Here is a 12,045-nt window from a genome sequence, read left to right as displayed (position 1 = left end):
CCTTAAATATCTATTTTACTTTACAATAATCGTTAGTTCAGTCTCCCTTTGCATATTTTATTTCTCCAGAAATAATTCGGACTTTAAATAAAGTTGTATCACCTTTGCTCATTTTCATACATAAGAATGCATGTTCGCAAAAGAAAAAAGATCATAATTCTTCTGTTAATATTTATCACTAAACGTAAAACTCAAAACCGGCACACAAAAAATTCCGCTTAGAGATAAAATAAATAAGTAAAAAACTAACGACATTATTAATGACATTCTGATATCAAAATATTGCTTGGATATTTCTCTAAAAAATCAAATTACTCCAAAGCATATTCATCACTTAAAATAGTATTTCATCAAATAATTTTCGAGTTTTAAGTGTAAGAAGAGAGCTGGGCGAAAATTTTATGAAGCAGCAGTAGTTTCTTATTTTCAAAAAAGAAAGATTTTAGCTTTTAAAATATACAATTCGTTAGATTCAATTAATAATTTGTTGAATGTTCAAAAGTTTCCATGAGCATTTTTCTCTGAAATAAGAAAGAAATAATTATGTTTTTCTTCAAGTTTTATTAAAATTTCTAAAGGAAATAGAGTATAAATAGCGTGCGAGTGCTAGAGGTAGTTTGTGGCTGCCTACTTACTTGGAAACAAAATTCTGGCAGCCATTCCAGGAAAAATCAAGAGGAATAGAGGCAGAAGTTTCAAATATCCAGCCAAAATGCATCCGGCTTTGGCATGTGAGAGATTTTTTGCAGATAAAGCTCTCTGAACTATGACCTAAACGAAAAATCACTATAGGCAACCAGAACATATTAATGGTTTAAACATTTGTATAAAAGTTTGATAGTCTCATGATGATTCGTTTCAGATCAGATTAAATAAATGAGGAAATTATATTTAAATTGGTATTTCACTTCTACTTGGGAAAGTTATCCTCGGAAAGAATAAAAGTTGGTAGGCATGGTAAAGTACTAATAAACGCATTCCTGCCTACAGAAGAGTCTTAGCATTGCGCCTTAGCTGCGCATCTGGTCCACGAAGCTGCCCCTATCCAATTCATCGTGAATTTGAGCACTGTTTGTATTAGATCCATACCTGCCAACTTTTACGCATTTGGCGTAAAATTTTATTTTTATATTTAAAGTGGTAGTAAATATATACTATTTTTTCTTTTATAAACTAAATTTTTAAAGGATTTTCATCACCACTATTCCTAAAAAAATTAAGCATATATATTAATATGCGTTACCATCATGATAGGCAGCTTAAGCTTTTTCAAATACAACGTATTTTTTTGCTTAAAATTGAAATTTTTATTCCATTTTAATACCACTGGGAAAAATCATAATGGAAGGGATTAAAAGTTGGCAGGTATGTAGATCATTGTGGTTGGCAGGTAGTGGGTTTGCTGCCTACAGAAGAGATCCCAACTTGTTCCGCTCTGAGAGAATTCTTTTTAGTGGTAGCAAAATTCGTGTTTCAATGTATGATTCTTGTTTTCATAAATCATTTGATCTCAAGTTGTGTTACACACCTCTCTGTATAAGGGAATCAGAAATTCATCGATAACACCAATTTGTGTCTTTCGTCATGAGCTTTTCCAAGCTTTGCCAAAACCGACCAAAAATCTAACAATTTTGGTTTTTAAATATCTGCCACTTACCACTTCTTAAAGTTTTTGCACTAAGCTAAGCAGTTGGCATCGTAGCTACTGTCACAAAACCTCCAAAGTAGTGATGTAAAAAAGTAACTTTATCAAAAAAACTGGTGGGGCATTTATGCTTAGACTTAGATACCTCCATTTAACCATCACTTTAGTTCTGAAATATCACAATTAATTGATATCTAATCTAAACATAAATATTTATATTCCCGTGAACCTGAATGGCTTGTTTTCCGGAGAGGTTGACACTGAAAAGGAGTGGACTCATGCGCTACAGACCGTTGTACCGATATTCAAAGCAAGGCCAGATTTTAAAAATTTATGGAATAAAATATCTCGATAATGTGACAGTTTCAGATGTTGAAGGCCCTCGTGTAGTTCATTTAAAATTCACTGTGATAGCATACTATTCCGGAAAGAGGCATAATTAAACCATACCTAATGCACACTTACTTGATCAGAACACCAATACCAGATGGCGCTTATGGTAAGTCCGAATATCATTCCGGTCATAGGCAGATCAGGATCGCTTGGGGACCTCAACAAACTCATGTAATTGTCAGGAATAGCGCTGCAGGACTTATTGTTGACTCCAAATCCCAAGTACGTATCATTGATTGGAACATCTTTGAAGTCTTGTATCAAATTGGAATACCCGCCAACTTTTATAAAACCTGAAAAAATGTTTAAAAAAATGAGTAATAGTTTTGACTTGCATTATGTTTTATTCTCATCAACAAAAGCTGTAAGACATAGATCCAGTGTATCGCATTCAAATTAGCAATTGGTGTGCAGAAAGAAACTGCAGCTACTTTCAACTTATCTGAAACTCTCGTCTATGCTAAACATTCAGCTTTGTTTAATACTTGTTTACAATTAAGCTACGGATACTTTAGATAGACCATATTCAACATTATTATTAGATGTAATTATAATCATCCTATAAATTTATTTAATATTAACCTATCATGTTTAATATTAACCTATTATGTTTAATATTAACCTATTATGTTTAATATTTACTGTTCACGAGTACTTTTGACTTGCTTTTATGCTATATTTAAGTCTTAATATCCTGTGAACCAATATTGAACATATTTTTTAAAGAATCAAAATGTAGAGGTAAACACTTACTCATTATAGACAAGGCAAGGGCTCCAACAACCATGAGAATAGTTTGTGCGAAATCCGTCCAAATAACAGCTGTTAATCCACCTGTAATAAAACAAATTATTGCTAATCACTTATTGATCTTGTCATCTTCTTTTAAACAACTAAATGACAAAGATTTAAATTTGTGATGCGCATGTTCCAATGTTCATATATATTTTAATCTCACAACGCTATTAACCTAAAATGTATGCATGTAGTGGTTATAAAATTAATAAAAATTTTCATGAATCACAAATTTATTAAATCAAAAATTAACCAATAAGGGAAATTTAGTACCACTTTAAAATATTAAAAAGAAATCTCCCACCTCAACAGGGGCTGAAGAAGTTGACAATTTTGCACTTTAATTTTGAACTTATATGCAAGTTTAAAGGTCCCGCAGTGGACTGATCGTTAAGACACGGTTCCCAGCAGATCACCGAAGTCAAGCATCACTGGCTACGGTCACTGTGCGGGTAGGTGACCACTTGGATCAGTCTGCGTAGGGACCGAGGGTGTGCGGTATTGGTCCTCGTTAAACTGTGCTACCGTAAAGTGCTCGACTTCGCGCGCAGGTCGTCGGGCTACCGAAGCGGGGGTGCCATCCCTTCCGCAGAGGATCAAAATTGTGATGGCATGTCTTCGGATCATCCTTCGGGATGTTTCCCAGACCGTCGCCAATAGCCCACTGTGCAGCTCCAGTGCGACGTAAATTAACAACAACAACAGCAAGTTTAAAGACAATTCTGTACAGTTTTTAAATATTGCTTATTTCCAAACGTGACCATGAAATTAAATTTTTAAATTTGATATGATCTCATGAACTAAAGATTTGCAGTCAACTAATATTATGTTACAGTTAACTTTTTAATCTACATATTAACAGAGCATGGTCTTTGAGAAATGATTAAATTCATTATTAATCCTAATGGGAATAAGTGTCTTATCTAAAAATAAAGTGTTAGAGGTAGATGTGGCAATGTAAAATAGACTTACCTGTGACCGTGAATATGCCTGCTATGGCAAGAAGAGATAAAACAGATCCATAGAGATCGAGCTTAATTGATTGGTTAATGAAAATAGCACCTGCATACAGATCTGCCTGAAAGAAATATTAAACACATGAATAACAAGCATTTTCTTTGCTTATTTTACTCCTCCCGACAACCAGCTAGAAGTTGAATGGTTTTACTACCAGTTTTTCCGCTTTTCCGTCTTACATTAATATTCAACCATAGATCAGAATGACTAGCTACAAAAATTTATCTTCAAACTATATTGGAGTGCTGGGAAACTTATGGATTGAAGAAAGATGCCTGCTGCGTTTTCACTTTTTTGCTTTACTGGGGTTTCTTTGAAGTATTTAGCTTGATTCTGTACTATACGTTAGCTTCGTATTGTTGACTATTTGTGTTCTTAAACTTTTACTTTTTCTGTTTGTTCTTTGTTTGATAGCAATGTGATCTCTACATTTAATGGATTTAATTGAATTCCAAAACCACCGTTTACCGAAAGCTATTCTTTTCTCTTTCGGGGGCAAGGATTTTTTAGATACGTTTTTCTTCAACGAGCGTTTTTTTTTCCTTGTTTAAATATATATGCTTAACCAATATATATGCTTTCTGCGAAAAATGTTTTCCTTTAATAGTAAAAAAAAAATTATCAGGCAGAATTTATTTAGATTTAGACAGTTCTTTAAAGCATCACGTGATGATACTTTAAGGAGGCAGGTCCCTCACAAAACCCCTACAAGCAATTTTTAATGTAATTTTAATTAAATGAATGAATGAATTAATTAATTAATTATATGAATTAGTTAATTTCAATAAATAATTTAACAAAATATAACAAATAATAAGGAGGAGACTTTTTTTAAATAAATAAATTCAACTGGCCTGAAAGAGGCTGCTTTTTGCAGCGGAGCAGAGTCATAAACAATTATTTAAATTTTCAGCAATTGATCCCAAGACAAACTAGATGTTTCAACAAGACCAAGAACCAGCTCACAAGGTGAAGAAGTAAGAAGGGCGCAAAGTGCAATTTCTGGATATAATATTTTCTGAAGAATGGTCACCCTACTCCCCAGATCTCAATCCGATGAATGGTATGGTTTATTTTGGAATCTAGGATCTGCACTGAACCACATAATTGTGTAAACTCTCTGAAGCAATCACTTAGGATGGAATGGGATAGATAAAAGGTAGAAGACTTGATGTCCATTGTTGGATATTTTACTAAGCGTTTGCGCTTCATTATCGTTGCAAAAGGCAGCCTTTTTGAAGCCAATTGAATTTATTAGTAAAATTCTACTCCTATTAAATTTATTTATTTGTTATATGTGGTTAGTTTATTTATTTGTTATATGTTGTTAGTCTATTTATCTTTTTTGAAAAATACATTAAAAATTGCTTGTTTGATACTTTTGCCGCACTCTGCAATTATTTATATGTTGCGATGATATAAGTATTATTAATAATAAAGCCAATCATACTCAAAAAGCACAAAAATACCAACTATGCATATTTTGTATAGAGTTCTCACTGGTCTTGAAAGAATTTAATACTGAAAACGGAAATAAGACTAACTTAACCATTTACTAAATTTTGGACCTCCAACTAGTATTTATTTTCTTAAAAAAAGAGAAAAAAACATATCTGTATGAAATCTCTGTATAACTGTCATTTTTTTGCATTTTTAAAATAAGGAATTATTATAGTGGGAGAGATATCACAATTTTCAACAATTGTAACTGATAATTATTTCCAATTCACTCCCGATAATGCTGTTAAATAATGTTGTTAGGTCTTTTATACATTTTAAAAATTAATTGTACGTAGTGGCGGTTAAAATCATTATAAATAAACTTTATTAAACAAAATTAAAACATACATTAGGCTACCACTTTAAATGGAAAAAAAGTCTCCCCGACAAATTAAGAAGATTCAAAATGAAATCGTTACTATAATAAATTGTGAAACTGTTGCAATAATGAACGATTAATGCCTAGTCTTACAGTGTTGCACAGTTATGAAAGTCAAACTATACCTCTATAAATAAATGCTAATAATGCTACACTTTTGCTATCAATTATTAATTTTTTTAAATTTATTTTATTTATTACCATCTTAAAATTCATTTTTTGGTTATTAGCTACCATTTAAAAAATGTAGAAATTATCTATGAGTCTAAGAAATTGGCATGCCTGTTATTATTTATTATATAACAAATATTTTCCACATTGTGTACAATTAAAAAAATATCAGATTAATCTTTTTATACACTTTTATAATTAATATTTTTTATTACGCTTTTTGTATAAGAAAAAATTATTCTAAAATATTTTTACAACCAATTTTGATTTTTTTTTTTAAAAATTTTTAACTTAGCTCAGGAAAAATATGTATACTTATCTACCAAATTTGGAATTACATGTATCTATTAAACTTCTTACATGTATCTATCAAACTTTGTGTTTCTTTATTTTCTTTATTTATTTTAACATTCGAACTTAGTACATATTGAAAAATGAATAATATTTTTTTATTCATAATCAATATTTTCACTAAACCATATTTTTTATAGATAATCAATAAAAAATACGTTCGTTTCCCTCTTTTAAAAATATTGTTTTTGATAATAAGCAGGAAATTACGCGGAAAAAATTTTTATTCCGATAAATATGATATACTATTGTATTCATTTCCTTCCAAGAAAAGGGAGAGAGTGAATGAAATTTTCTTTCTTATCAGTTGTTAAACGCTGTGTTTATTGCTTTATGTTTACTGCTATGTATATGTTTTGTAATTTTTCAATCATTGGTAATTTAAGTTCAAACTATCAAAAATATTATAAATTCAAACACTGATCTAATATTTCAAAATTCGTGTTATTAATTATTTCGATGTTGCGAAAACTCATAACTTGGTAAAGTAATGTGAAAAGTACCTTGATGAAGAAAAAAAATGATAGAGTATTTATAAGCTGAGAGTAACTTGATATTTTTTGTTTTTGTTTTAACTCTTTAAAGTAGAATTTTTGTTAAAAATATTTTGTTCGCTTTTTTCATTATTTTGTTTTAATTTAGATCAAAATAAGTGAAAAATATTATATTTAGCGTTTTAATAATTTTTGGTTATGAAATACAGCGTGAAATAGCAGTGTTTTATTTTTTTTATATAAAGATAAAATCTTTTAAACACAACTCACTTCCAAACAATATATTTTTTAAAAAAATTAGCATTAATTTACAATTATTTAGATCTAAGTGAAGCAGTTACTCATGACTGAAATTTCTTTAATTGACAAATGTTAGAATACGAAAAAAAAGTCAAATTACATTTTGTTGAACTTTATATTTTAGTGCAAGGATAATTCAGATAATATAAATTTCTTTTAGCAACGATTAGATTATTTTTTTATAATAAAAATATACCAAAATATATTTTTGTCCGCAAGCAGAGCGTCAGAGAAAAATTTATAAAAGAGACACCGGCGTCAAAGGGTTAACTACTTTTTTTAGTTTAGTAATATTACAATCATTTAATTTATGATAAAAATATATGGATTCATTAATACATAAAGATAAAATAATAAAATATATATTCCTTTATTCTGAGAAAAAATATTATGTTTATCATTAATTTATAATGCTTAACATGAATGTCTTGTTTCTTCAAGATAAATTTCAAAAATGAGATGATTGAGTTAGCAGTATTTTTTGGAAACGTTTCATTTTTATATTACATATGATGCTGAAATTTAAACCTTTTTTTTCTTATATCCATTACATTCTTTTGTTTATTTAATTATAGAACTATAAAAAAAAGAACATACCGAAATTTTCGTAAATACGTATAGCAGTAACGCCAAAACTGACAAATATATTCTAATTCTTTGTCCTCCAAACCTTTTACGTAAATATTCTGGCATTGTATAAACCTGAAAAATAGGCAAGAATATTGCTAATTAGCTTCTAAAAATAGAAATTCTTTGAATGGAAATACATCAAATAGAAAAGAATGAAATAAACATATTTACCCCAGATGCCATGTACACGGGAACAAAAAACCAACCTAGCACGAGAACTACCATCATAGCCTGTGGAGAAAAAAAAACGAAACATGTAACCGAAGTACAGAAAGAAACAGTACATGAGTAAAAATTATCTCAAAACTTTTGTTTTCGAAAAACAAAAATGTTCTGAAAAATATCATACAAGTTTTATTTTACCACATGAGAATCAACGAACAATCCATTTAAACAAGTTTTTGCACAGTTAACTGAAACCTTTCTATTACCTCTCCTCTTTTAAATACTATATCTACCGTATAAGGATCCCTTAATTTTTTGCAGACATCATACATCTATTATGTAGACTGAAACGTTTTATCCAAAATGTTTTTGCTTACTGAATATTTTCGATATAGTTCGTAATTAATGCTACATTTGAAAAAAAAAATATATTTTGAATTTCCAGATTGCGTAGAAGTTTCAAACTGCTCCGAATGCATAAAATTGTTCCAAAACGCTTCAAAAATTCAAAGTTGCTGTTCCGAATCATACAAAAACACCTGCCACCCGTTTATTTTACTGTGCAGGGAGCATAATACAAAACAGACTACCCTGTATAACTTATGTATAATAATTGCAACTTTTCGTTTTAGGACTCGATCTTAACCGTTCTAGCGGGTGCAAATTAATTAGTGCAGACGATCTTTTTTATTTATTTTGCGAGGGACATTCTACGGAACAGTACCTTACTCACGCTCATATATACCTTGAGGCAGCTATTTTGTTGTGGTGGGTGTAATTTTCGTCTATCACGTTTTGGGCAGGAGATTGTATTTCCGTAATAAATACTGTGCAAAATACACTTTTTGCAATCCCAGTTGCTCAAAATCTATTTCAATGTTCCAGGTAGTTTCAGAGCTTATAAAGTCTACGCAGTGCTGGGCAATTGGGAAGCATGTTGAGGATCTCTCTGATCGAAATTGCAGTAGTCTAGAGTGCGCCTGCGCAAATGTTGTGTCAGAATCATAATTTAAAAATGAATCCCAGACCGTCTCTTATGATGCATTGAACTCCAAACTAATGCATATAATGCACTAGTTTGACGTAAAATTCCCAAACCAAACTTACATTGAGTTCGAATCCAGCAATTCCGATTCCTGAACTGGCAGCTGAGCCCGTCAGTCCGATAAAATGACCACTTCCAATGTTGCTTGCAAATAAAGAGGCACCGACCTGAAAAAGAAAACAATCATTATGTTGAGCCGAAATTGACTATTTTGAGCCAAAATCAGTTGACATTTGTATTCAAGATCGCAAATTTAAGCTGCGAAATAAGTTTTTGAAAATGAATTGGATTTCTATTTAAAATATTAAAAGTAAATAGACCCTAATACCCCCATAACCACTGGCCCGAATTTTTATAAGTGTAAGGTACCCTTTATCGTTTGATTTTTATAGCCTTCCCGAAATTCTAATTTATTTCCGAGTTTAAAAAAATAAATAAAAGGGAAATGTGATTAAACAATTGTCAATCTGAAATTTTTTAGATCCTCAGGATTGTTACCTAGGATTTTAAAATTACCTTTACGAAACGTTTGGAACGTTTTAAATAGTTTCCCCTAATATGAATGATAATGAAATGAATAAAGTAACAGTAATAATTTCCTCTAGCATAAATGCGGAATACAAATGAGAAAAGTAACAGTATTCCTCATTCAGTTACTAATATCTGTAAAAAAATACTATTTCTAAACCAAATCATATTATTAATAAAACACGATTATTAGACTAGTTTTAAAATAAATTTTACCTCATTAATTATAATTAATAATGTTTCGTTTGCTAATATGTTTACTGAATAAAAAAAATTATAAAATAGGTTAGTAAACTTAATACTTTTCTTCTTTATGTTATGAAAAACTAAACCGAGCAGGACTTGAATATATATAAAATTAATTATTACCGATGAAACACGTAAAACGTGCTGGTATTGATAATGTTTTAAAGAAAAAAATAATTTGTGGCGAAAAAAAAAACTGATGTAGGCTTTTAAAACTTTCTGAAATAACCCGTCTTCATAATAGAGCTATAGGCATATTTACCTAACAAAACTGCTAAGCTGCTTAACATTCTATATTCTTAATTAAAAAAAAATTCGTCTCCACACTAATCAGTTACAAATATATCTACACTTATAAAAAAACCTTATATTCATTTTATTGTTTTGTAGTCTAGGTTAAAAAAAAAAAAGCATCTTTTAGCTCAGATTGTCTGTGACACGAATTAAACTCGAAAGGTCAAGAGACTGATTTGGCATAGATTCCTTTAAGAGACGAAACAGAGTTAAAGAAAGGAGGTGGGGGGAAGGATTGGTGAATGTCATGAATTGAATAAAGCATAATCATTCAGGAGAGGAGAAAAAAAATAGCAAATTTTGTGTTCATATAAAAAACTTTGCTTTATCGAGGCAACTTTCAAGATCAGTTAATAAAATTTCAATTGTGTCCTGATGGCTGAAAGGCGGATATATGCATGCGTATTACGTATTTAAACTCTATATATGTGTCTCAGATCTATTACAAGCTTTTTTTGACATTGATCAATGAGGGGTGTGGTTAAAATTGCTAGAGCAAAATTAAAATTGAGGAGGGATAGTTGGGAATCTCCCTATGTCCTGGGGATGTGATAAATCTTTCTAAAATGTTTGCAGAACCAAAATTTTTTACTTCCCAAAAGAAAAATCCTTCTGCAAGAACTTTCTAACAATTTGCGTGTCGCTGAGATTCTGACTCGGGGCTGATAATCATGAAATGAAATGTTTTAGGTGCTGGTAAAATTGTTTAAACTTTTTTATTCTCATCTAATATCTATGAATTTAATTGAAAAAAATTTAACCACCACTTCATAAGATTAATTTTAACATAAATATTTCCATAAGTTATGCATTCAGGTATGTGTGAGCATTAAAAAGCAAAACTAATAAGCAATGAACAAATTGAAGAATTGGCGCATTCAGGGCTATGAAAGGATTCAAACCTTTAATCTTCCCTTTGCAGAACCTATGTCTAAACTGACAAAGAAATTCCTCCCCAAAACATCACTGTAAAGTAATAGGTTTCATATATAAGTTTTGATTGTCCGAACGTGTAGTGATGGTTAGAATTCTACTATATCTGATTCATTAAACTAAAATTAAATTATAAATCCTTAAATCGTTCGCAATTGAAAGCAATCTACTTCGAAATGCAAGTATAAATGGGGTTTTAAATCATAATGGTAGAAATTAATAGCTTTTTTAATCTATCATTAAAGAAGATTCTTTTTTAAAAAATATATTTAAATTAAAAACAAAATAGACTTAATGTAAAAGAATAATGTTAAAAACACGAAAAAAAATAAGAATTAAAAGCGATAGAATATCATTATTGGTGTTTCTTTGAAAATGATATCTTTCTCTTCGTTGAAAAATTCTAGGAAAATGTTTACTTAAATTCTTTTTTCTCTCGTTACAAGCATATTATGACAATCACAGCTCTATTATGCCTATTATCTCTCCTAGAAACTGTGAAAAATGAGGAGATTACGCAACCACAACTTTTTCGTGGAATATTAAAAAAATAAGAGTGTTTATTGTTTTTTCATAAACTCTATCGATACATTCATAACAATAAGGAGAGAGTGGAGGGGGGAGTCCGAGAAGGAAGATCAGCTAAATTACGAAAGCGACAAGCTCTCCAAATAATTACGCCTTTTAACAAAATATCAAAATATACACATAAAATATACACTTACGGGAATCCAATGCATACTTCTACTTGCAAGAAAGTATCCACTCACGCTGTCTCTTTTGCTTCGAACAGAAGACTGAAAAAAGAAAAAAATAAAGATTTAAATTAATAAGCAGGAGATGGGAAAAAGAACAAAAAGCATTCAGAATAATTAACAAAATTCAGAAAAAAGAAAATCGTTAAAATTAATAAACAGAAGACTGAAAAAAGAAGAAGAAGTCATTTAAATTAATAAACGGAAGGCAGAAAAAAAGGAGAAAAATTATTCAAGTTAATAAACACAAGACAGAAAATATAAAAAATAAATAAATAAATAAATAAATCATTCTAATTAATACAAAAAATTTAAAAACCACTTAAAAAATCTTTGAGACTGTAGCACAAATGAGAAGTTCTCGGGAGAAGTAAAATAGTCATGAATAACAAAATGTATTAAAA

General features: G+C 30.0%; 1 protein-coding gene across 1 annotated transcript in view; it reads right to left on the bottom strand.

Annotated features, from left to right (window-relative positions):
• The window catches only part of LOC107454068 (sodium/glucose cotransporter 4), a 45,388-nt gene that overhangs the window by 18,158 nt on the left and 15,185 nt on the right, over nucleotides 1-12,045 (bottom strand). The window contains exons 2-9 of the mRNA XM_043053681.3: nucleotides 11,612-11,683; nucleotides 8,948-9,052; nucleotides 7,847-7,906; nucleotides 7,643-7,747; nucleotides 3,806-3,911; nucleotides 2,792-2,872; nucleotides 2,111-2,331; nucleotides 636-771 (exon numbers count right to left, since the gene is read on the bottom strand). Coding sequence (XP_042909615.2) covers nucleotides 636-771; nucleotides 2,111-2,331; nucleotides 2,792-2,872; nucleotides 3,806-3,911; nucleotides 7,643-7,747; nucleotides 7,847-7,906; nucleotides 8,948-9,052; nucleotides 11,612-11,683 — 886 coding nt within the window. The remainder of the gene's footprint in view (nucleotides 1-635; nucleotides 772-2,110; nucleotides 2,332-2,791; nucleotides 2,873-3,805; nucleotides 3,912-7,642; nucleotides 7,748-7,846; nucleotides 7,907-8,947; nucleotides 9,053-11,611; nucleotides 11,684-12,045) is intronic.

Source organism: Parasteatoda tepidariorum, chromosome 2, assembly GCF_982258835.1.
Source record: "Parasteatoda tepidariorum strain Cologne lab strain chromosome 2, Ptep-v5.0, whole genome shotgun sequence".
NCBI classification, from domain to species: Eukaryota; Metazoa; Arthropoda; class Arachnida; order Araneae; family Theridiidae; genus Parasteatoda; species Parasteatoda tepidariorum.
The sequence above is the reverse complement of the archived record's forward strand: the minus strand, read 5'-3'. Positions and strand labels throughout refer to the sequence as shown.